Source organism: Enhydra lutris, unplaced genomic scaffold (genome assembly GCF_002288905.1).
Source record: "Enhydra lutris kenyoni isolate GAN:26980312 unplaced genomic scaffold, ASM228890v2 scaffoldscaffold53, whole genome shotgun sequence".
Taxonomy (NCBI): domain Eukaryota; kingdom Metazoa; phylum Chordata; class Mammalia; order Carnivora; family Mustelidae; genus Enhydra; species Enhydra lutris.
The window spans coordinates 6,230,279-6,256,886 of record NW_019154137.1 but is presented as its reverse complement, the minus strand read 5'-3'; the positions used below and the strand labels follow the sequence as shown (position 1 = coordinate 6,256,886).

Here is a 26,608-nt window from a genome sequence, read left to right as displayed (position 1 = left end):
CCCCATGCGAGGCTCGATCCCAGGACTCTGGGATCATGACCTGAGCTGAAGGCAGGGGCTTTAACCCACTGAGCCACCCAGGCGCCCCTCAAGGCCACTTCTTGATGAGCGCAGAGTCCATGCGGGGCTTGATCTCACGGCCTTGAGATCAGACCTGAGCCAAAACCAAGAGTCAGATGCTTTAACTGAATGTGCCACCCAGGCACCCCCAAAGTTTATAAGATCTTTATAAAATATTCCAGTTGAGGGGCACCTGGGTGGCTCAGTGGGTTAAGCCTCTGCCTTCAGCTCAGGTCATGATCTCAGGGTCCTGGGATCGAGCTCCACATCGGGCTCTCTGCTCAGCAGTGAGCCTGCTTCCTCCTCTCTCTGCCTGCCTCTCTGCCTACTTGTGATCTCTCTCTCACTCTCTCTGTCAAATGAATAAATAAAAAAATCTTTAAAAAAAATATATTCCAGTTGATTCAGAAATACTAAATTTTTTAAAAAAAGATTTTATTTACTTGAGAGAGAGAGAGAGCATGAGAGGGGAGAGGGTCAGAGGGAGAAGCAGACTCCCCGCTAAGCAGGGAGCTTGATGCAGTACTTGATCCCAGGACTCCAGGATCATGACCCGAGCAGAAGGCAGTCGCTTAACCAACTGAGCCACCCAGGCACCCTGATTCAGAAATACTAATTTAAAAAAATACTTGTTTAAAACAGGACCCAAACACTGTGATTGATGTATCTCTGAAGGCTTTTTTACCCTGAGGATTCCCCAGCATCTTTAATTTGTCCTTGTAGTGTATTTTTTTTTAAGATTTTATTTATTTGATATATATATAGAGAGTACAGGCAAGGGGAGCAGCAGGCAGTGTGAGAGGGAGAAGCAGACTTGGCAGGGAGTCTGATGTGGGGCTTGATCCCGGGATCCCAAGATCATGACCTGAGCCAAAGGAAGGCGCTTAACCAACCTAGCCACCCAGGCACCTCTTGCAGTGTTTTTGTTGAAGAGACTGGGTCATTGTACAGAGTTTCCCACGGTTCAAATTTAGGTTCATGGCTTTTTTTTTTTCTCCTTAAAGACAACTTCGTAGGTGGGTGGTGTATTCTTTCATCATGATTAGAACACACAGAATGTTTCAGTGTCTCTTCTTGTGATGTAAACAGCTATTGATAGGTGCTTAGATCTTTTAATTTATTAGGGATCTTTGGATGATGATGTTCTTCTGTCATTCTTTATTATCTGAAATACTTGAGTACAGAGTCATTTCTTTTCAGTTACTGGTTCGTATGTGAAAGGCAGAATAAGTGCTTGATTTTTATTCATTTCCAGTTTTTTTTTTAAAGATTTTATTTATTTATTGGACAGACAGAGATCACAAGTAGGCAGAGAAGCAGGCAGAGAGAGAGGAGGAAGCAGGCTCCCTGCTGAGCAGAGAGCCCGATGCGGGGCTCGATCCCGGGACCCTGGGATCATGACCTGAGCTGAAGGCAGAGGCTTTAACCCTCTGAACCACCCAGGCGCCCCTCGTTTCCAGTTTTCAAAAATGATTGATTTACTAGCATCTTCGAGTTCTGACCAATTAGGGTTTTTATGTTTGTTTTATTCTCATTATAAACTAATAGATTTAAACAAACCTGATAGGTTTCCAGGTATTTTTAGTTGATATAATTTGCTCTCTAAGTGTCATCTATATTAGGATTGGAAATGAATGCAGATTATTTCTGTTTTATTCTAGTTTGCATTTGTGCCGGATCCTCAGTGAAAATAAAAGCCATGATAGTTCAACTTACAGAGGTAAGACTTTTAAAAGTATCATAGCTATTATTTTTGGCTTGGTGAAAATTAATAGATGTTCTGTTTTCTGTTATATTGTTATGAATGAAAAACAAAAGATAGGAAATAGTTCACATTATATAAAGCCTTTATGAGAGTATAATTAGGATTAAAACTATAGTTATAGTAAGACTATGTATTTCTGTATATAGATGTTTGATCTGCATAATAGTTATGTATCGCTTGGCTTTTATCCTTGTGACATGGTATATTTGGCCAAATATCAGCAGTTGCTAGCTGTATTAAAAATTACACAGGCTAGCTCTCAGTCATAAACAGAAGAGAAGAGCTAGCATGGGAAAACGATTCTGATCTTGTTTGCATTAGGAAATTTCCAGAAACTGAGGTGGTGTTTTTACTAAAGCTGCTTATGTTTAGGTAGTATCTGGGGATCTTATTAAAGGCAGTTGTCATGGAAAACATTAAAAGCAAAGGAGTTGTTTACTGCATATCACAAGTATGATTTATTAAGTAAGATGTAATTAAACAGGATGTAAATTTTAATTTTAAAGGCTTTTACTGTTTAGCATTTATTAATTTAAAATTAGGCATTTGTATTTAGAAGAGGAGGGGCAAAAACAATTATGTCTAGTAAGTTTAAAGCATTTTCATATGCAGCTTTCACTGAGGGTAGAACCAATAACAGTTTTTTTCAGTCTGGAAAAAATAATTTATAACCAGTAGTCTATTTTAAATAAAATTCATTATAGTTATTTAAATTATGCCTTTGTGAATAGAAGATTAAAAACTTTTTTAAAAAAGATTTTATTTATTTATTTGACAGACAGAGATCACAAGTAGGCAGAGAGGCAGGCAGTGGGGGGAAAGCAGGCTCCCTGCTGAGCAGAGAGTCTGATGTGGGGCTCCATCCTAGGACCCTGAGATCATGACCTGAGTCAAAGGCAGAGGCCCAACCCACCGAGCCACCCAGGTGCCCCTAAAAACGTTTTTCTATAGATAAATTTACTTTTGTTTTATCAAAAATTAAATATTATCTTAATATGAGAGTGTATACTTTAAAGAACATTTGAATTTTTGAGTGGAAAGCACTTTTTAACAAATGAGCCCCTTTTTTTTTTGTCATTTGGGTAAGACCTGTGTTAACATTACTAGCTTGCACCCCCAATTATTTTCCAGTTTAGCCTGCTTATAAAGTTGCATGATCTTTCATAAAGATTTCTGAGGTTGCTATAATGCCTTTTAAAAAAAAAAAAAAAAAGATTTTATTTATTTGTTAGAGAGAGACACAGCAAGAGAGGGAGCACAAGCAGGGGGAGTGGGAGAGGGAGAAGCAGGCTTCCCGCTGAGTGGGGAGCCTGATGTGGGGCTCGATCCCAGGACCCTGGGATCATGACCTGAGCTCAAGGTAGGCGCTTAAGGACTGAGCCACCCAGGTGCCCTGTAATGCCTTTTCTTTGAATAAGTCAGTTGACTGCCAGAATTGTAAGAAAGTAAAGAAAGAATCCTTCCTAAAAGCACTTGGATACTTAACTTTTTTCCTTCTCTATGTTTAAAACAAGTTTATAACTTCTCAGTTAATTTTGATCTTGTCTGTGATTGAAATCTTATCTGGGTAAAATAAGAGAAAGAATTTGCAAAAAACTGAAATAATGTAACACAGGATGATTACTCTTCAATTTTAAAAGGGACTGTATGGATCTTTAATAACTACCAGATTATTGTTAATTTGCATGGTTGTTCTGATTCATGTATGAAACCAAAAATAGTTATGAGTGTGGCCTCATTGATTGAATTGCTGATGCTGTCTTTTACCTGCCCTTGCCTACTTCCACAATACATACATTCTTTGGCTGATAGCTGCCAGCAGTCAAGCTTTGGTCTAAGGGCTTCATTTGGTAGTCCATGCAGAAAACTAGGAATGTCATTTCTTCAGAATTTTCCTTCGTTCTGTCTCAGGGGGATTGAGTTTGGGCAGTGTTCCCTGAGCCCTTTCCCTTTCTGCCCCTGCCTTCTCAGTATCCTTTGCTCACACTACTTCTTTTTTATAAATCCCTTCCCCCCAGTAAGATGATATTGTAATGATGGCTGGTAAACATGAGTAGTCCTGACATAACCAAGAACTAGTGTCTTCTGTGTTGAAATCCCATAAAGAATCTCTAAGAATCTCTAGAAGTCCCTTTTACTTGTGGCTGTCCTTTAAACTACTTTTTCTGAGGGGTGCCTGGCTGGCTTAGTTGGAAGAGCATGCAGCTCTTGATCTGCAGGTCCTAAGTTTGAGCCCCACTCTTGGTGTGGAGAATACTAAAAATAAACAAAGGAAAAACCCTACTTTTTCTGAAATGTTAGCATTAAGATAAAATCTTTTATTTCTGTCTATAATTATAAGGCTTATTAAATTTTCCTCCACTTTGTAAATGTAATGTTTTTCAACTGTAGTATAGATTTTACAGGATTTTTGGGGGTTTAGCCTTGGTAGTCTTAAAATACCACTTCTTGTTTCAGTGGCTAAAATACAATAGATGTTCCGACAGCTTAAATGGGCATTTAAAAACATATGAATTGGGGACTGCCTTTCCTGTTTTGTGGATGACATTATGATTGTTTTTATGTCACTTAGTGTCAGCAAAATGACCTGGGCTATTTGTTCTCTATTTTAATCTCCTTCTCTGATTAAGATTAGAATTTCCTCAGCTCCTATGAGCCCATATTCTTCTGGGAATTTAGTTTATGTTGTTTAGCTGTTTTGTCCTTCCAAGAGCGATTGTTTTTTTTCCTTAAACTTCGTTATCTGGATAACTTTAATTTTATTTATTTATTTTAGAGGTAGCACACACTCCGGGGACGGTGTAGAGAGAGGGAAAGAAGCAGACTCCCCACTGAGTGTGGAGCCTGATGCGGGCCTCAGTTCCATGGGCCTGAGATCATGACCTGAGCCAAAATTGAGTCAGACGCTTAACCCACTGAGCCACCCAGGCGCTCCTAGTTTTTAATTTTTTTTTAAGATTTTATTTATTTATTTGTCAGAGAGAGAGAGCACAGGCAGGGAGAGTGGTAGGCAGAGGCAGAGAGAGAAGCAGGTTCCCTGCTGGACAAGGAGCCCGATGTAGAACTCAATCCCAGGACACCCGGATCATGACCTGAGCCAAAGGCAGCGGCTTAATCGACTGAGCCACCCAGGTGTCCCCTAGTTTTTAATTTTTGAAAAGATTTTATTTTTAAGTAATTTCTACACCTAATGTGGGCTCGGACCCACAACCCCGAGATCAAGAGTTGCATACTCCGCTGACTGAGCCAGCCAGGTGTCCCTGGATAACTTTAAAAACAAGTGCCTATTTGTTATAAAAGCATTTTATTAATGGAAATTGAAAGCATGAAATCAACTTCGTATTTCTACCATATTACCAGATAGAAAAGTTTTTCTTTGCATTTTAGCTTTTATATAGTTTATTATAAGTATAATGAAGGCATATTTATGAAAAAGGTATAGAATATGTTTAATAATGAATTCTTCATAAGAAATTGAAATACTCTGGCTATATTTCTTTTTTAAATTTTTTTATTTTAAAGATTTTTATTTATTTGAGAGAGGGAGTGAGAGAGAGAGAGAGAGAGAGAGAGAGAGTATGAGTGAGCACACAGGTCGGGAGAGGGAGAGGCAGACTCCGCATTGAGCAGGGAGTCGGACATGGGGCTTCATCTGGGATCATGATCTAAGCTGAAGGCAGATGCTTAACTGTTGGGCCACCCAGGCTCCCTCTGGCTGTATTTCTTTTCTTTCTTTTTTTTTTTTTTAAAGATTTTATTTATTTATTTGACAGAGAGATCACAAGTAGGCAGAGAGGCAGGCGGAGAAAGAGGGGGAAGCAGGATCCCCACTGGGTGGAGAGCCCGATGCAGATGTAAGATGTGGTTGTGGGACTGGATCCCAGGACTCTGAGATCAGGACCTGAGCCTAAGGCAGAGGCTTAACCCACTGAGCCATCCAGGTGCCCTCTGGCTGTATTTCTTTAGCAGATAATTTAGTGGACAAACTTATTTCATTGTAAAATAATTGTAAATTAATAACATTGTAAATGAGGTTGTTTAAAGGGTTGATAAAAGTTTTGATTTCTACCCTGTTCCTTTTTTATGACAAGTAATCAAACTAAGGGAGAAGATTTGTATTTTTTAATTTTTTTAATTTGTATTTTTTAAAAAAGATTTTATTTATTCATTTGATAGAAAGGGAGACCGAGAGGAAACACAAGCAGGGGGAGTGGGAGTGGGAAAGGGAGGAGCCGGCCTCCTGAGGAGGAGGAGCCCGATGTGGGGCTCCATTCCAGGACCCTGGGACCATGACCTGAGCTGAAGGCAGACGCTCAACGACTGAGCCACCCAGGTGCCCCTGGGAGAAGATTCTTAAATATTTGATTTCTTTAAAAAAATATTTTATTTATTTATTTGACAGAGATCACAAGTAGTCAGAGAGGCAGGCAGAGAGAGAGGGGGAAGCAGGCTCCCCGCTGAGCAGAGAGCCTGATGTGGGGCTAGATCCCAGGATCCTGAGATCATGACCTGAGCTGAAGGCAGAGGCTTAACCTACTGAGCCACCCAGGCGCCCCAAATATTTGATGTTTTACTTGCTATTTTGCCCTGAAAGAGTATTGATTCCCTTCAGAAGGATAAATTGACTTTATTTTACAGCTGTTTTTAGAGCTACTTGTTTTTCTACCTTTTTTTAAAATTAAATATAGGCGACACATAATAAATTAGTTTCAGGTGTACAACATAGTAATTCAGCAACTCTATACCTATACATTATGCTATGTTCACCACAAGCATAGCTACCATCTGTCACCGTACAATTGTTCTACTTTTAATGAGAGAAAGGAGGTAAAGTTTTCAATGTATAGAACTTAAGAAAAATATGGCCAGAAGGAGGCATTCACATGACCATTAGCCACCCCCCCCCATTCCTTCTCCAGGGAAGGAAGCTATGGTAATTGTGAATGAGACTATTTGTGGTTGACAGTTCTCACAGAACTGCCATTTTCTTTTGTATGTATGTATGTATGTAATTATTTTAGTTTGAATTCTTGTGGAACTAGAGGAGAAAAGATCTACATTTGGGGAGAAATTTCTCTGAGAGTAGGATATGGATAAAACTTGATTTTATGTTGACTGGTATTCTTTACCCGTTGTCAATTTAGCACTGAGATTAAATTGACTGTAATCTGAATATATTGAGGATAACTTTGTGGAATTTGCTGGTGAGAGAAATGGTTACACTAGTTTATATCCACCTGCTGGAATTCCATGCAGTCACTGAAAATAATTTTGGAGACTTTGGTAGCATGATAAAATACTTCAAAAAGTGTTTATGGGGGAATCAGAGTACCAAGTGATGTGCACTGTGATTGCAAATATGTAAAATATGTAAATACATTGAAAAAGATTGGAAGGAAATGTTTAAGCAATAGTTATAGTAGTAGAGTCAAGGTTAACTATTTTCTACTTTTAGTGTTGTGTTTTTGTGAAAGTAAAAGGGAAAAAAATCTGCTAGAGAAAAGCACTAAAAGTATATTTTTCTTATTATTTTTGATATAATTTTGAGAAGTAGGAAATATAGAGGTCTTCCCTCAGAAGGACCCACCTTTTATGTTTAAGAGATTGTATTCTTATACTCTTTCTTTTATGTTCAACAGATTTCCAGCAGGCTCTTTATGAGTTATCTTACCATGTCATTAAAGGAAATCTAAAGCATGAACAGGCATCTAATGTTCTTAATGACATTAGCGTAAGTATATACACACACAAAGACACACATGTTTTTAAAATTTAATAATTATTACATATTTCTTTTTGCCTTTGATACAAAGATCCCTAAAGTATATAATTTGCATTTCATTTTGTTCAAAATTATAGTAGTAAATGTTTTAAGGCAATATTGGTAAGCTGTTGTTGCTAGGAAGAAATAAAGATATTCTAATCTTTTTGTCTGGTTGTGAGTAAAGCAGAAAATGTTAGGTAAGCTGAGAGGGCAAAAAAAAAAACCCCAACCCTGCCTTGTAACAAAATCACGATATACTTAATTAAAAATGCTACTATAAAAATAATTCGACTAGAATATTTTTCTCCCAGTGTAGCATATCAAAACATTTTTTGTTTGCAGTTATGTCTAGAAATGAAATAAATTTTAAAATTTGAGAATTAAATTATTTAAAATTGAGGTTGCGTAGTTCTAACTAATGCTCACTAGATGGCAATTTTCATGTGTTTCCTGTTAGAAAATATTAATAACTAGAGTTTTTCCTAAACTTTACATGATTTTTCTGTCTCACTCTTTTATTTATTAGAGAATTTAAGTTAGATTCAGACCAGATACTTTTCATGGGTGTTTGGTATTTGAATTGTAAGATGAGCTCTCAAATTGTAAGGGTGTTGATTGTAAACCAGTAGTTGAGTTTCTTAACTTATTTAAGTGGTATATTATTCTATTATTATTAGGCTGGATTTTAACCTTATATAAATTAAATTATCTACACAGTTGAGAGCAGCTTTCATGAGTATTATCGAGGTGCAGGTCCTGGAGCTTGACACCAGTATGAATTTCCCTTGTGCTGCTTTAAGCTTCTCTAGGTTTTTTTTTTTTGTTGTTAGGATAGGTACTCTCCTTCATACGCTTTCTGTGCTTTTCTGAGGATAGTCACAAGGAACTTCTATGTTTAGCTGTTGTGATTTTTTTCCCCCTACATACTGAAATGTAGTTGAGCAGTTGAGGTTCAATATGAGTTTCTCTTTTATCCTTAAACTGTCTCTATCTGACCACAGCAGTATTAATGTATTAATTCATGTTGGAGTAGTCTGTTTTTTTCAACAACTAATATTCCATATTGAAAACTCTTGTCTTGCTCTTTTCTTTGAGTAGCCTGAGTACTTGGATTCAAGTAGACATGGCAGAAATTCATAGCCCTTAAGAAACTTTTGAGACTAAAGTGGTGTGCAATTAAGGTTCATTCATTCTGTAAATTGGCTATTGGTATAGTCTGTTTAGGATTCAGTTCTAATGTTTTCCCCATTTTTTGAAAATGAACAGTCCAAATGGACTTAATACATATTTTGTTTTTACTTAGCTTCCCCTTTCCTTTGAGTCTTTATATACACCTTTGCAGCTGGATTCTTTCTCATGGCTTTCTCATAGTCCCATAGTCCCCTGCCTTAGCCATGGAAGCGTATCTTGCATGTCTCCTACAGCTGCCAGTTTTGTTGTTAGGATTATATTTCTTTCCTTTACTCTCTGAAAATAGGCTAGTTTAAGGGTTGCTATAGTGCCAGCAAACTAATTGCAGTGGTTGAACTTTGATCCTTACTAATGGAAAGTGTTTCTAAAATTGGGCATGGGAGTAGGAAGTCAGGAGACAAATCTAGAATAAATGCTGAAGTTTTCATCCAGAAATGAGGGGAGAATTTTGGCTTAGTTTCTCCAAAGGCTACAAATATCAGTGCATAAAGAAAATAAAGATGGATTTTTGGTAATTGTTTTCATCTTCAGAGTATCTTGAGTTATGGAATGACAGCTTGTAATTGTTTTTGTATTTTTTAGATTTCTGTTCTGATACCACTAGGACTTTTGCATAAATCAGTGTTGATTCAGGCATGAGCACATTTAAAGTTGTAGATAAAAAATGTACCATTTTAACAGTAGGCTTAAGGTACCCAAATTCCGGTGGTTTCTAACATGAAACTTCATTGGAAAAGTGTCATTCATTAATGCTCTTTAATATTTTCTCAGGTGCATGTTAGGTTTTTTAATCAAGTTTTTTATCAGCTTTTTTCATGGTAGACATTTAAACATTTTTTTTCCAACTATTGTCTCTTTCTGTTTTCTCTGTATTATGAAACTTGAATTTTATTATTTAGAGGTGTTGGGGTTTTGTTAGGTTTTAAGTTTTACTGAAGAGTATTATTCTGAAACCAAACTTACTAGTGTGCTATTCTTGTATTTACTATGAATAATTATATTTTTATAATTAGGAATTTCGTGAGGATATGCCCTCCATTCTTGCTGATGTATTCTGCATATTAGGTAGGTATCAAGCCTTTATTTCACCTGTAAAAGTGCTGTTTGGTAGATTAATGTACTGTGTTTAGGTAAAATGTTTTCTTTCAAATTTGTAGAAACTAGATTATATAGTTTTTTTAATTTATAGAGAATATAGTGTTATAAGTCAAATGTGAGTATGATCACTGTTTATAAACTAGCTTTGGACATAATTTATAATTGAAATAGTTTGAGTTTTGCAGAATGTATGTTTATATAAAATTGAGCTAAATTAAGTCATTTCAAATAAAAAAAGCTAAGTTTTTTGAAGTTCAGTTAGTCTGAATTACTCAGATTTTAGTAACCACTTATTTAATCTTACTCAGTGGAGGTTATCAATGAATGTCAGAATCTCAAACTTAGGACACTCAAGAGGTATTTACTTTGCTATTATACTCTTTTGATTCTTCTTAATTTTAGAAAGAGCAAGAAGAGCCAAAGTAATCAAAAGTACTTTTGTTTTGAGGATGAGAAACCAGCTTTGGAAATAGCAACTTCTCTATTTGTCCAGAATAAATAAGAATTTATGCAAGATAAAAAAGGATATTTCTTTGACTTAGAACAAAAGGTAGTGTCCCTCCATGGGAAGCATGGATTTAAAAAATAATGTATATTATAAATTTATTTCTCTTAATTTTAGATTTGAATTAAAATAACTTCGAGCACAGTTTTCCCCATCAGTGTTATGCTTTCTAAAACTTTGATCTAAGAGAAACCTTTACCAGACATTATAATATTCACTTTAAAATTAAATAAGACATCCTCTGAGAGTTTGTCAAGCTGGAGTGAATTAATTTAGCTCATTAATCTTAATTCCTAGAATAGATAGGTTACTTAAATGTCTTACTGAGAATCTGGGAATTTGATCTCATCAATTCTGAATACCTGGTGCTTGATCTTTCAGGATGTTTAAGATTTCATAACAGCAGTAATGTCAGAACAGGTCAAAATATATGTGGACTGTGAATGGTAAATGAAAAGAGCAGACCACTGATGGGGTGACCGTATGTCCCACTTTTGTTTTGTTTTCCCTGGCATAATTAATAGCATCTTATTTCAATTTTATAAAACTGTCCAGGTTTGGATATAAAGTATAAGTTAATACTGTCTTTTGAATTGATTTATGCCAGCAACAACAACAAAACCTTATAAGTTTAATTTCTTAAAGCAGGTGCTAAAGGTATTACATTATGTTACATATAAATATAACTTGAAACAAATTTTAAAACAAAAATTAAAAAAATTGTTTTTACTATAAATTTATAGGACTGAAAGAGTGATTTGTAGGTAACATTTTGTGTAAGCTTTTGTTCCTTGATAGTGTCAGGAGTATATTTTATGTCTTTGGATAATTATCAGCTATCAGTTTACTTGTAAGTTCGAGTAACTTCTTTATTGATTTATTCTATTAGGATATATTTTCCCTTTGTAGTTACTTAGTAATATGAATCATTGTTACAAGTCATTGCTTTTTATTATTAACGTAAATTTATGAGGATGTTTGGTTGCTCTTGGGAATTTTCTTTTAGCTGGTCAGTTTTTTTTTTTTTTTAAGATTTTTAAAAATTTATTTATTTGACAGAGGGAGAGAGAGATCACAAGTAGGCAGAGAGGTAGGCAGAGAGAGAGGGGGAAGCAGCCTCCCTGCTGAGCAGAGAGCCTGATGCGGGCCTCAATTCTAGGACCCTGGGATCATGACCTGAGCCGAAGGCAGAGGCTTAACCCACTGAACCACCCAGGTTCCCTAGCCAGTCAGTTTTTGTAAGCGAGATTAGAATGGCAAACTTAGAACGAGAAATTTCCCGCACCTGTCCCCTCACTCACCCACCTTCACCGATAGCAGAAAAAAAAATGGTCGAAGGATGACTCCAGACCAAACTTGGGGAATAGGAGTAAGAATGGGAGCTACCTCTATAATGATACTGGCGATAATAATGTAGATGCGATTTTGGGGGCACCTTCTATGTTCTAAGCATTGTGTTATGCATTTAATTTCATTTTAATCTTTACAGCAACTTATGTAAAGTAGGTGTACAGATCAGAAAATTGAAGCTCAGAGAAGGGATTTTTCAAGGCCACATAGCCAGTAAAGCAGGGTGTGAACCTGGGTCTTTCTGGTTCCAGAGCCCATAATTTTTTTTTTACTATATCATGTTGTCTTTTTGGTATTTTAAGAGTTATAAGAAAGATCATTGGTGTACTGGTTAAGGTTACAGTTTTCTTTAAAAGACTATGTAAGGGGGCACTTGGGTGGCTCAGTGGGTTAAAGCCTCTGCCTTCGGCTCTGTACTTAGAGTTGGAAATGGTTGAGGGCTTTTTAGTAAAATCATAGGGGAAATTAAAGAGAATTTACTAGGTACTGATTCAGGGTTGATAACTAAGGGATAATGAATGAATTTATTAGAATAACTTCGTTAGGACAAAAAGAAGAAAGAAACAGGGAAGACATAATTGTGATAATGGAGTCCTGTACTGATTGTTGAGATAGCTCAGCAAAGTAGTTTACTGAGGTCCTATTAATAAACATTTCTTAACATGGTCAGAACCCAGTGAGTGGTATCTTGATCAGGTCAGACGGCTAAGAGAAGAGCAGACTTGGCTTGAAGAGGATGAACCTGCTATCCAGGTGCTCTGATCATAGAGGGTCTTTGGGGGTAGACATTAGGGACTTTTGGGCCTTGGTAGATAGATGTTGGTTAAAAGAATGGACCCAGGTTAGTCCTTAGCCCTCAAGGTTGGTATCCTTGAAGTTCTAGCCTGAGGAGGAACCAGAAGACGGGATAACAGGGAGACAACTAGGAGTCCCTGGAAGGGATTGATGAGATACACGTGGATTAAAAGTCTAATTGAAAAAATGAGATTGTATTGCAGATTATGTTGTGTAAATTATACCCTGAAATTCTCTTAGTATGCTTGAGCTGACCATGTGCTTAGCTGCAGTGGCCAGGATATTGGGAAATGGCACTGGCCAAGATGGGAAAGGGGAGAAGAGCCAGGAAAACGTGGATATGTTTGATGATAAATTCCTCTCTCTTTTGATTCTCAGTGATGGCAGTAGAAAGTAAACTGAAGCAGATCAGTGGTAGGACGTCTGGGGAGAACTATGGAACCCTTAGAAGACAATTTTTATTATATCACTAAGATTGGTGTCTCTTGTAAATTAAAAGTTGACCTTAATATAGTAGTATGTAACCATTAAAGCAGTAATCCTGAGATCAGTTTTGTAATCCTGTCAATCCTGGTTGACTTTTTTGATGCTTGGCATTAAGAACTAATTGTTTTATTTCCTCAATACTTTATAAAAGTTTTTGACAAATTTTCTGAATAAGCTACCAAAACTTGGAGGTTTCAGTTTCTTAATAGTTCAGTAGGAAGAAAATAAAAACCATGAATAAATTTTTGTTCGCTATTCAAATTGTAATTCAAAATAGGGTGTAAAAAATATTCTTTTAATACTGTCCTTTCGTAGAGTTGATGGCCAGGTAGTTTGGTTAGAACGTGGTACCAAGGTGACCAAGGTCAAAGGTTTAATCTTCACAAGTAATAGGATCTTTTAGTGTTAGAAGAGATCTTTGTTGTCACCTGATTCAATTCTGCACCTAAAGAAGGAATCTCTTCTTTAGCATCTCTGACGTGTTGTCATTTACACTTTGCTTGAATATTTCCATTTTTGAAAACATTATTTTTTTGAAGTTTTGTTGCTTCCAATGCCATAGCCTGTAACTCCTGTGTAATCAACTTACCATTTTATGGATATGCCATTGGTCACAGGGTCAGTCTGCAGTATCAGGAGAAATTAATTCTGAGCATTCATATACATATGAAGGACAGTTCCTGCTTACTATAGTTTCAAATTTTTTTCCAATTTCAGAATGAGGCATTTTAGTTTTAAAGAAAATAAGTATCTTATAGTGCGGGAGACAGTCTGGAAAAATCAATCAAACTTTCATCTTTCTTTCTTCCATCATTATAGATATTGAGACAAATTGTTTAGAAGAAAAAAGCAAGAGAGACTATTTTACACAATTGGTATTAGCATGTTTGGTAAGTTGTAAAAAATACTTTCCCTTTCTAGATTTTTACATTGAACAGTTGTAATCACAGTTAATCATGTTAATGGAGGAAGATATTGACATTCAGTTGGCTATTCATTATAAGGTGAGATTTGGATTTTGAAATGGAATGCTTTATAAAATTAGACATGCTAATTATTTGTGAAATATGCATGCATCATATCACTTAAACTCTCTGTATATATCAGACTTTTGATGATACTCCTGATCTAGTAAGTTCCTAAATAAGGAAAAGGTAAGAATCTATCAAGTGAGTAGAAATGATCTGGACAGCTTTTAAACTGAATGGTTTTTCATAAACTATTAGGGAAGGAGAAAAAGAATGGAGGTAGCTTAGAAATAATAAATTCTAGAACTTGTCATAATCATTGTCTAGTAAACCATTTTATGTTCATAAATTTAGAACCAAGGAGAAGTGCTGTTACTTAGAAATGGAAAATGTCCTTGTCTTTGTTGTGCTAGAATTTGACTTAAACAGTAGAAACTAATGAAGGCTTGAGTGCTGTATTAATCTTAAAGAAAAATTCAGTTGACAGACACAGTTTTAATCAATTTCATCTGTAGTTCTTGTTATTTATAGGCTGTGTACAGCACGCATATAATTTTTTAGTGAGTTTTATTTGAAGAGCTATATGTCACAGTTTTCAGTATTTGGAGAGTCATCATTTTTGTTAAATTGAAGTTCCAGGCTTTTTTTTTTAAGTAAATCAAAAGTTGATATATATTTAATGTGATTTTTAATATTCTTATTTGGGAAAACTTATTTTGAATGCATTTAAATGGTGGATGTATTACAATGCTAAGGAATAAATGGCCTTTAATATTTTTTAATACAGTATTTAGTTTCAGACACAGTTCTAAAGGAACGCCTGGATCCAGAAACATTGGAATCATTAGGGCTTATCAAACAATCACAGCAGTTCAATCAAAAGTCAGTTAAAATCAAGACAAAACTCTTGTAAGTACATTTATCTTTATGTTGCAGATCAAGTATCTGAGTATGTTTCCTTAGTTCTCATTTTGATGTTTCTAATGGCAGTTTGAAAAATTTTTGTTGTTGTTGTTAGCATGCCTTATGTTTTTTCCTTTTAAAAGAAGCCCTAGGATTATTGAGTCAGCAGTGAACTCTATCTGTGTGAAACTTTTCTCTGTATTAGAAGTTAAAATAATATTCAGTGCTTTTATTATTACCAGTAAAATAATTTACAAGTATGGCTATGCTCTAGGTATTTTCTTAGCAGTGGAAATAGTGGCATGTTATTGTTCCTTGAGATTAGCGGTATTCTGTTACTAGTTTTCTCTGTGTAATTAACATTGGGGTCTCTTATGAATCACTGTTATTTTCTATTTTAAAAAAATATACAAAGAAATAAAACTTTAACAACTGTTCTTATACTTGTTCTAAGAGAGAGGAAAAATCAGTGAGAAGAATACATTACTTGTATGCAAGCTTGTTAATTGAATTAATTTTATCCCTTTTATGATGTTTAATTTCAGTTATAAGCAGCAAAAATTCAATTTGTTAAGAGAAGAGAATGAAGGTTACGCCAAGCTGATTGCTGAATTGGGGCAAGATTTATCTGGAAATATTACTAGTGATTTAATCTTAGAAAATATAAAATCTTTAATAGGTAAGACATATATCTAATAATAGTATGTATTACTAAGTTTTTTTAAACTGTTGGAGAATATTTGTAAAGACAGAATGAATGCATTCCCCCTTATAGGTTTCTTTTTTTCAGTTAAGAAATGAGAGAAGTGTCTAGCTTGTACTTTTAAGATTTTACCAGTACTAATAAAATTTGGGATATTTATGAGAAATCCTTTTATCAGTGCTACCTGTGTGTTTGTATTTATTTCCTTTTTAATTATTATTCTTATTTTTTATTTTACTATTTGTTTCAGGAGTACAGTTCTGTGATTCATCAGTCTTAGGCAATACACAGTGCTCACCACAATGCATACCCTCCCCAACGTCCATCACCCAGCCACCTCATCCCACCTAACCACTGCACTCCAGCAACCCTTAGTTTGTTTCCAGAGATTAAGAATTTTACGGTTTGTCTGCCTCTCTGGTTTCATCTGGTTTCATTTTTTCCTCTCTACCCCTATAATCCTCTGCCTTGTTTCTCAAATTCCACATATGAGTGAGATCATATGATAATTTGTCTTTCTCTGATTGACTTATTTTTCTTAGTATAATAACATCTTTAGGTCCATCCACGTTGCAAATGGCAAGATTTCATTTTCTGATGGCTACATAATATTCCATTGTGTATATGTGTGTGTGTGTGTGTGTATACATATATATATGTATATATATATACACACCACATCTTCTTTATCCATTCATCTGTTGATGGACATCTGGACTTTTTCCATAGTTAGGATATTGTGGACGTTGCTGCTGCAAACATTGGGGAACAGGTGCCCCTTCAGATTACTGCATTTGTATCTTTGGGGTAAAGTCCCAGTAGTGCAGTATGTCATAAATACCCAGTATGTTGTAGGGTAGCTCTATTTTCAACTTTTTGAAGAACCTCCATACTGTTTTCCAGAGTGGCTGCACCAGCTTGCATTCCCACCAACAGTGTAGGAGGGTTCCCCTTTCTCTGCATCCTCACTGACACCTGTCATTTCCTGACTTGTTAATTTTATCCATTCTAACTGGTGTGAGGTGGTATCTCACTGAGGTTTTGATTTGTATTTCCCTGTTGCCAAGTGATATTGAAAACTTTTTCATGTGTCTGTTGGCCATTTGGATGTCTTTGCAGAAATGTGTGTTCCCGTCTTCTGCCTATTTCTTTTCTTTTTTTTTTTTTTAAAGATTTTTTTTTTTAAATTTATTTGACAGACAGATCACAAGTAGGCAGAGAGGCAGGCAGAGAGAGACAGGAGGAGGCAGGCTCCCTGCCGAGCAGAGAGCCCGATGCGGGACTCGATCCCAGGACCCTGAGATCATGACCTGAGCCGAAGGCAGAGGCTTCAACCACTGAGCCACCCAGGCGCCCCTCTTCTGCCTATTTCTTGATTGGATTATTTGTTCCTTGGATGTTGAGTTTGATAAGCTCTTTATATATTTTGGATCCTAGCCCTTTATCTGGTATGTCGTTTGCAAATATCTTCTCCCATTCAATTGGTTGTCTTTTTGTTTTGTTGACTGTTTCTTTTGATGTGAAAAAGCTTTTGATCTTGATGAAGTCCCAATAGTTCATTTTTACCCTTGCTTCCTTTACCTTTGGCAGTGTGTCTAGGAAGAAGTTGTTGGAGCTGAGGTTGAAGAGGTTGCTGCCTATGTTCTCCTCAAGGGTTTTGATGGATTCCTGTCTCACATTTAGGTTTTTCATCCATTTTGAGTTTATCTTTGTGTATGGTGTAAGGAAATAGTTTCATTCTTCTGCGTGTGGCTGTCCAGTTTTCCCAGCACCGTTTGTTGAAGAGAATGTCTTTTTTTCCATTGGATACTCTTCCCTGCTTTGTCAATTAGTTGACTATAGAGTTGAGGGTCCATTTCTTGAGTTCTCTATTCTGTTCCATTGATATATGTATCTGTTTTTGTGCCAGTACCATACTGTCTTGATGATGACAGCTTTGTAATAGAGCTTAAAGTCCAGAACTGTGATGCTACCAGCTTTGGTTTTCTTTTTCAACATTCCTCTGGCTATTCAGGGTCTTTACTGGTTCCATACAGATTTTAGGATTATTTGTTCCATTTCTGTGGAAAAAGATGATGGTAACTTGATATGGATTGGATTAAATGTGTATATTGCTCTAGGTAGCATAGACATTTTCACAATATTTGTTCTTCAAATTCATGAGCATGGAATGTTTTTCCTTTTCTTTTTGTCTTCCTCAATTTCTTTTGTGAGTGTTCTGTAGTTTTCTGAGTACAGATCCTTTGTCTCTTTGGTTAGATTTATTCCTGGGTGTCTTGTGGTTTTGGGTGCAATTGTAAATGGATTGACTCCTTAATTTCTTGTTCTTCTGTCTCATTGTTGGTGTATAGAAATGCACCTGATTTTGTGCATTGATTTTATATCTTGCCACTTTACTGAATTCCTGTATGAGTTCTAGCAGTTTGGGGCGGAGTCATTTGGATTTTCCTCATAAAGCATCATATTCTCTGCTAAGAGTGAGAGTTGACTTCTTTGCCAATTTGGATGCCTTTTATTTCTTTTTGTTGTCTGACTGCTGAGGCTAGGACTTCTCTTACTATGTTGAACAGCAGTGGTGATAGTGGACATCCCTGCCGTGTTCCTGACCTTAAGGGGAAAAGCTCTCAGTTTTGCCCCATTAGAGAATGATATTCACTGGGGGTTTTTCATAGATGACTTTTATGATACTGAGCTGTGTACTCTTTATCCTTATTCTGTGAAGAGTTTTAATCAAGAAAGGATGCTGTACTTTGTCAAATGCTTTTTCTGCATCTACTGAGAGTATCATATGGTTCTTATCCTTTCTTTTATTAATGTAGTGTATCACATTGATTTGCAGATGTTGAACCAACCTTGCAGTCCAGGAATAAATTCCATTTGGTCATAGTGAATGATCTTTTTAATGTAATTTTGGATCCTGTTGGCTAGTATTTTGGTGATAATTTTTGCATCCATATTCATCAGAGATGTTGGTCTGTAATTTTCCTTTTTGGTGGGGTCTTTGGTTTTGGGATCAGGGTAATGCTGGCCTCATAAAATGAGTTTGGAAGTTTTCCTTCCATTTCTATTTTTTGGAACAGTTTCAGAAAAATAGGTATTAATTCTTCTGTAAATGTTTGGTAGGATTCCCCTGGGAAGCCATCTGGCCCTGGGCTGTTGTTGGAAGATTCTTTATTATGGCTTTATTTCCTTGCTGGTTATGGATCTGTTCAGGTTTTCTGTTTCTTTGTGGTTCAGTTTCGGTATTTTATACATTTCTAGGAATGTATCCATTTCTTCCATATTGTCTAATTTGTTGGCATATAGTTGCTCATAATATGTTCTTATAATTATTTATATTTCTTCAGTGTTAGTTGTGATCTCTCCACTTTCATTCATGATTTTATTTATTTGGGTCCTTTCTCTTTTCTTTTTAATAAGTCTGGCCAGGGGTTTATCAGTCTTACTAATTCTTTCAGAGCACCAGCTCCTCCTTTCATTAATCTTTTCTGCTGTTCTTTTGGTTTCTATTTCATCGATTTCTGCTCTGATCTTTGTTATTTCTCTTCTCCTGCTGGGTGTTTTTTTAAAAATTAATTAATTTATTTCTTTAAAAGATTTTATTTATTTATTTGACAGACAGAGATCACAGTAGGCAGAGAGGCAGGCAGAGAGAGAGAGGGAAGCAGGCTCCCTGCTGAACAGAAAGCCCAATGCGGGGCTCGATCCCAGGATCCTGAGATCATGACCTGAGCCGAAGGCAGAGGCTTAACCCACTGAGCCATCCAGGCGCCCCGTGCTGGGTCTTTTTATACATTTCTGTTCTCTCTGGTATTTCTATCAAAATAAGCAAATGTGAAACTTTAATAAAATCTTTATCATACTCTCAAAACTCTTTTTGAGCTTGATTTAAAAAATACCTTTACAAGGGACTTTGATGCATACCTTATTTTATCTTTACAACAACCTGTTAAAATAAGTGCAACAGATGTTGTAAAAGATAGGGAAGTTTCTTCAGCTTTATTCTTTTTATTTGTGTTGAGCATTTGAAGGAAATAGTTGGCTTCTGTAGAAAGGAGGAATGAATGGTAGAAAAGTAGTGTAATCCTGATTTTTCAGAATGGAAAGAGTTTTTGCTATTATTTGTTAGGTGTTGTGCTATCTTAGGGAAGATTTCACAACACAAAGATGTCTTAGATTTTGAGACCTGTTGTAGAAGTCATGTTCCCTGCTTTACTGGTTATATTTTAGAGGATGCTTATGCTCCACTTCCCAGTTTTTTCTTCACTTTTGGAAATTTATGTTTGACTAAGAAAGAGAGAGGAAGTGTTCCAATCCTCATTCCCTTGCTCCATTCCTGTGTATTGCAACCCGGATTAAACTAGATTTACTACAGTTACCTTTGTTTTTAGCTTAGGTTTTGGTGATCAGCAGGTATAGCAGGTAAGGAGCCTTTACTTTAAATTTATCCTTTTTAAAAGTTTCTATTTAAATTGCAGTTAACACAGTGTAAGTGTAATATTAGGTATATGATATTGTGGTTCAACACTTTCATGCCACACCCAGTGCTCACAGGTGTACTCCTTTATCCCCATCACCTATTCCACCCCTCCCCTCCCCTTTGAAGTGAGTCTAGTTCTGGCAGCTGATTTACTCTCTTTGCTACTTCCTCCTATTGTCAGTTGACCACCAAGACTGGTAGCCCATGGGCTTCAGGGCTCTTGCTTAACTTTGTGGCAGTGACCTATTTTTAAAAAGCCTCCTGTAGGGTTTCCTTTCTGTTCTTTTCAGGGTCGGCTCTACATTTTTCCTGCAGCATTTGATCTAGCTTGAGATGCTTGCTTGGCAATATTGCTTTCCTAAGGTTTGTCTTTTCTTACATCCTGTCATGTACTCTTTTAAGATATTTCTCCCGTAAGAATTTTATGCTGGGGTGCCTGTGTGGCTCAATCAGTTGAGTGGTTGAGTGTCTGCCTTTGGCTCAGGTCATGATCTCCATTGGGCTTCCTGCTCATCAGAGAGTCTGCTTCTCTCTCTCTCCCTCTGTCCCTCCCTCCCCGCCCCCGCCCCATGTCCCTCCACACTGCTCCTTCTCTCTCTTTCTCTCAAATAAATAAATCTTTAAAAAAAATTAAAAAAAATTTTATGCTATGTAAACTCTGCACTTGTTTTTGTTTTTGTTTCTATTTTATGTATTTGTTGACATTTCTTGTCTGTCCTTGTTTCTTCTAATTTTAGTCCTTTGTTATGTTAGGAACATTTCAAAGAGATTTTCTTGAAGTTATGCTTTAATCTAACTGGGAAGGACACACTACTTATCTTGAACGTGGCTCTCCTACAGAACAGGTTACATTACTGTCTCTGAAGAACAATATGATAGTCACAACTGCAAGCTCATGATGTACTTGGATATTCTGTGAATATAAAGAATTGGATTTCTTGGGCTAAACCCCTATTCTAGGCTATCAAGTGAACTCCCAAGCACACTAGGCCAGAAGTACTCACATGTAACCTCCTCAGTATAGCCTTCCCTGGCCATCCCCCTCAGCATTCCCTTTCATTCACTGTGTTTTCTTCAGAGCACTTACCACCATAAACATGAAATGCAGTTTATTCTCTACCCCCCTTGGAATGTAAGCTTCACAGAAATAGTGGATTTTGTTTTGTTTAGACCTCTAAGTTCAGTGCCTGGTATGTAGGTGCCAAATAAGTACTTGTTGACAAAATGAATGAAAATTCTTTCTTACAGAATTTATGGTGATTCTTAGCTTCTTTCCCTTGACATGGAAGATTTTAGTAAGCTCATCTCCCTGACTCAGTGTTTGTTTCTCTCTGGCTTGCTTCTGTCCTCTCCCCCATTGTCTGAGAAAGGAATTTTTCACTGACATGAAAATTGAGATTAAGACTCCAATTCCAATGAGTACTCTCTCAGTGTTAAAATTTATGGGAATTCCCCTCAATGCAGACTCCACGCAGGCCTTGTCTTATCTGGCCAGAGCAGTTCACTGACGCAGCATCTTATTTTCATAGCATCTTTGGAAGAGTTTCCCCTTGTTTATTCCCATCGTTTTCTCTGTAGGAGTAGTCTGGACATAATACCTCATACAAAGCTATCTCAGGTCTGATGTCCTTTACTAGCCATTGACAGAACTGATACCTGGTTTGGGAGGTCTGCATTTAAATGCACTTACAGGGGCACCTGGGTGGTTCCGTGGGTTGGGCCTCTGCCTTGGACTCAGGTCATGATCTCCGGGTCCTGGGATTGAGTCCCGAGTTGGGCTCTCTGCTGGGTGAGGAGCCTGCTTCCTCCACTCTCTCTCTGCCTGCCTCTCTGCCTGCTTGTGATCTCTCTCTGTCAAGTGAATGAGTGGAATCTTTGGAAAATAAATAAATAAATGCACTTATATTTCAGGGCACTTGGTCTGGTCAGGAGAAATCCTTATTTATCATCTTTAATTAAAAGCTAGTCATTTGCTCCCTAAAAGATTCTGGCACATCAAAATGTTTATATCCTAAATATAATAAACAAGGTTTATATCCTGTCAGATAGGGACTGTTTTCTGCATGAGTCAGCAAAGAAGGAGAACCATTATGAGTCTGCATGGTGGTTATGATCTCAAGTTTGACAGTAAATTTGGAAAACTTATTAAATGGGAATGGATAGTGATTAGTAGGCTCTTTAGCTACCAAATCATAAACCCCACTCAAAGATGAACCCTGCATCAAGATGGCAAAAGTCATCTTTTAGAAATTCAAGAAAAGATAGCAGAGATGGACACCTTTGATTGTTGAGCTAAACTATAACTCTACTCTTCTGAATGCCCTTCAAAAAAAATAATAGGCATTCCTTTTCTTTCTTTTAAATTAGGAGTCAGCACATTTTTTCTCTAAAGGGTGAGGTAGTAAATATTTGCTTGCTTTGTGGGCCATAAGGTTTCTGTTGCAACTACTCAACTCTGCTGATGTAGTTTGAAAGTAACCATAGATAGTATGTAAATAAGTGTGTTCTAGTATATCTTTATTTATGGAAACTGAATGGATTTGACCCACAGGCCACACTTTGCTGGTTTCTACTCTAAATCAAAAGAATTAGTCACGGAGCTAGCTAACTTGAGTTTTAGGGAGTGGAAATGGTTCTTCCTGGTTTTGGGCTTAGTGGTCCAAGATCTTTTTGGCCTAGGCTCTAAACCTGTCCTACTCACCCAGAACCAGAGGCCTGTTCACCAAACCTCAGGATCTTGATTTGTTGCCTGGTATCCAAGGTTGTAGATTTGGCTAGGGGTAGGGAAAGGTATGGTTAGGACCTCTGTACCTTCAGTCTCACAAGTCCTCTTGGTCACTTGGCAAGTAACCTGAGAAACATTAAAAACAAAAAAAAAGACCCCAGACCGAATGATTCTTGGGCATATTATGGGACATTTAACCATTTTGACTAAGTTACCTTGAGTGTACTTAGATACACTAAGGACCAATCTGGATGTAAGGGCCATCCAGCCTAGAAGCATCTTATCTTTGTGTCAGCTCTCTGCTCTCTCTTGAAAAGGGAAGCCAGTTGACTACCTCCTTTGCATTTTTGCTTTATTGAAGTTTCTTTACTGTATACTAGTTATGAAGAAGTTTTTTTCTGCTATGAAAAAGAAGACAGCAATTGGTGTTTTCAAACATAGATTTTTTTTTCTTACAATTATACATTTATTTTGTTAGGTGCATTTCTCTGCATCTTTGTTTTCTGGTTCTTTCCTTGAGATGCACAGTTCTTTGCAAATACTATTTATTAGGTGTAACCTAACATAGGTTTTTATTAGCCTGTTTTAGTCCATTTGGACTGCTATAATAAGTTACCACAGACTGGGTAGCTTATAAACGACAGAAATGTATCTCTCACAGTTCTCGAGGCTGGAAATCCCAAAATCTAGGTGCCAGCATGGTTGGGTTCTTGGTGAAGGCCTCTTCTAGGTTTCAGACTTCTGACTTCTTGCTGTATCCTCACATGGTAGAAGGGGCAGGGGAGCTCTTTTTTAAGCACATTAATCTCATTCATGAGGGCTCTGCTCTTGTGACCTAATCACCTCTCAAAGGCCCCACTTCTGAAATATCACATTGGGGATTAGAATTTCCATAAAAGAATTTTTGGTAGGAGGGGCAGAAGCATTCAGATTACAGCCTAGCCTGTTTCTAAAGTAATTCTAGATGCCAGATTATATCCTTTTGTTTAAAACATGGTTTTTCTATGTCTCATAAGGTCCTTTCTGTCTGGAACGTGGTGTTTGAAGCTACTCTCTTTCCTTGTCTGAAGTGTACAGGTTGAACATCTCTCCCAGGCATGTTTACAATATTACCTTGGGATTTTTTTTTCTGTTAGGACTCTCCATTTGGCACATCATATTCCTCCAACAGCCATTGTCAGTTTAATCAGTATTATTTTTTTTTGCCTCTAGTTGCAATCACTTGCTTTAATAATGACTGTTGTCATCTTGTCTATCTTTGGGAGAACTTCACTTTTTCAACGCATTTCTAAAAAGACGTGTCATCCAAAAGGTGTAAACTCTCTTTTAGGCATTTTATTAATCTTCATATCACAAGCACCTGGCACATATCAGGTGGTTATTTAATGTTTATTTAAATGAAATTTCAATTATTTAAATATATTATTTAAAAATATATTTATTTAAATATATTATTTAAATAAATTATTAAATATATATAAATTTATTAATTATAATTTAAGTTATTTAAATGCATCCATGGCCATTACAGCTCTGCCACTTTTTTATTTTTCCACTTGTTTCCTTCAAGTATGGTTCCCTGTTTGTTCCTCAGAAGACATAAAGGCATTATATGTGTGTATATATCTCTAATGTAGCTGGTGATAGAGGTAGGGAACTTGGCTTATGATCTCTTTCAAGATCACATGACTATTGATGTTTGGGCTAGACGAAAGATGGTTGAGCACAAGAGTGCCTATGTTCTGCCATAGCTGCCATTAGAAAAAAAATTTTTTTGGAAATTCCAAGCTTACTGGTTGTTTCTACAGCCTTATTCTGTATGAAATAGTTTAACTGTTACCTAGCAGATCTTTAAGGTTTTAAAAATCATTTTCTGAATCTATGGTTTGGTTACTTTTTCCACCTTATGGAGCAAAGGTCATTCTAGTTGGTTGTGCTAAACTTGAGACACTCAATAGAATATTATAAGCCAGTTTTTCTGTTGTGAAAGATGCAAAGGTTGATATTTGTTATAAATAAAAGTACATATCTTCAGGATGCCTGGGTGGCTCAGTTGGTTAAGCGGCTGTCTTCGGCTCAGGTCATGATCCCAGCGTTCTGGGATTGAGTCCCACATCGGGCTCCTTGCTCCACAGGGAGCCTGCTTCTCCCTCTGCCTCTGCCTGCCACTCTGCCTGCCTGTGCTCTATCTCTCTGACAAATAAATAAAATCTTTAAAAAAAAGTACATATCTTCTCTTTTAGATTACTGCCTTAAATTGCACCTAGAAAGAAACTGGTAGTTGACAGTACAGATCACTGATAGAATAGCCTTGTTGCAGTAATACTGTTAAAAAAAAAAGCATAATGGAGGTGGTTCGCACTGTAGCACATTGAAAATATAAGTTTTAGGAGTGCCTGGGTGGCTCAGTTGGTTAAGCATCGGCCTTTGGCTCAGGTCATGATCCTGAAGTCCTGGCATCAAGTCCTGCATCAGGCTCCCCTGCTCTACCCCTCACCCTGCTCGTGCTCTTTCTCTTTCACACACACACTCTCTCTCATAAATAATAAAATCTTGAAAAGAAAAGAAAAGAAACTTTAAAACAATGTGAATGAAGCACAGCATTCCCATAACATGTTGTTCTAGTTGTAGCTTGATGGGTAATTAGAAACCAGCAATTTTTTCAAAATTATATTTAATGGATCTTTTGTCATCTCTGATAGAGTATTTTTATTTGGTGATTGGATTTTTATATTTAATAAATTAGGAGAGCAGTTACAAGGCTGGAGAATTTGGAGGTATTTTTTCAGTTTTATTGAGGCATACTTGACATAAATAAACTGTATATTTCAAGTGTATAGTTTGAGTTATGTATGCATCTGTGAAAACATCACCACAATCTAGATAATGCACATTTACCATTGTCCCCTTGCCCTAAATTTCTTCTTGCCCCTTTGCATTTTATCTTCCTTCACTCTGTTTCCCCCTCTCCAGGCAACCACTGGTCTGTTTTCTGTCACTATAGATTAGTTCCCATTTTTTAGAATTCTTTTATAAATGGAATCATATAATGACTATTCTTTTTTGGTCTGGCTTTTTTCATTCAGCATAATTATTTTGTGATTCATCCATGTTTTTGCTTGTATTATTAGTTCTTTCCTTGTTATTTCTGAGTAATAGTCTACTGTATATACTACAGTTACAGTGTAATACAGTTTATCCATTTACATACTGGTAGACATTTGAGTGTGTACTATTATAAAGAAAGTTGTTTAATAAAGACATTTGTACAAGTCTTTGTATGAACATAGACATTTCTCTTGGGTAAATACTTAGGAATAAAAAAATACTTAGGAATGAAATGGCTGGGTCATATAAACATAGTTATAAGTTGAATTTTTAAGGAAATTGCCAGTTTTACAAAGTAGTGCCATTTGACATTTTATATTTCCACCAGCAGCCTTTAAAAATTCCATTTGCAGGGGGTTGCCTGGGTGACTCAGTTGGTTAAGCGACTGACTACCTTTGGCTAAGGTCATGATCCTGGAGTCCCGGGATTGGGCTCCCTGCTCAGCAGGGAGTTTGCTTCTCCCTCTGACCCTCCCGCTCCATGCTTTCTCTCTCTCTCTCATAAATAAATCTTTAAAAAAATCCATTTGCTATTTTGGAGTCACTTCTACATTCATAGGCCATACTTTTTGGGGGTATAGAGAGAGATGAAAATATTTAGAAGTTTTCTTCTCAGAACTTTAGGTAAATAATTCGTTGGAGAATATGTGAAAATTTGGAACTCTTTTCAGTAAGACATCATTACTGTGTTAGTCTTTTTTCCCTTC

At 36.6% G+C, this 26,608-nt stretch overlaps 1 protein-coding gene across 2 annotated transcripts in view; it reads left to right on the top strand.

Moving 5' to 3' along the window:
- The window catches only part of LOC111157205 (THO complex 2), a 113,308-nt gene that overhangs the window by 16,021 nt on the left and 70,679 nt on the right, over nucleotides 1–26,608 (top strand). For both annotated transcript variants that reach the window (XM_022518497.1, XM_022518496.1), the window contains exons 2-7: nucleotides 1,722–1,780; nucleotides 7,465–7,556; nucleotides 9,794–9,845; nucleotides 13,834–13,904; nucleotides 14,770–14,891; nucleotides 15,431–15,564. In XM_022518497.1, the coding sequence (XP_022374205.1) occupies nucleotides 1,722–1,780; nucleotides 7,465–7,556; nucleotides 9,794–9,845; nucleotides 13,834–13,904; nucleotides 14,770–14,891; nucleotides 15,431–15,564 (530 nt within the window). The remainder of the gene's footprint in view (nucleotides 1–1,721; nucleotides 1,781–7,464; nucleotides 7,557–9,793; nucleotides 9,846–13,833; nucleotides 13,905–14,769; nucleotides 14,892–15,430; nucleotides 15,565–26,608) is intronic.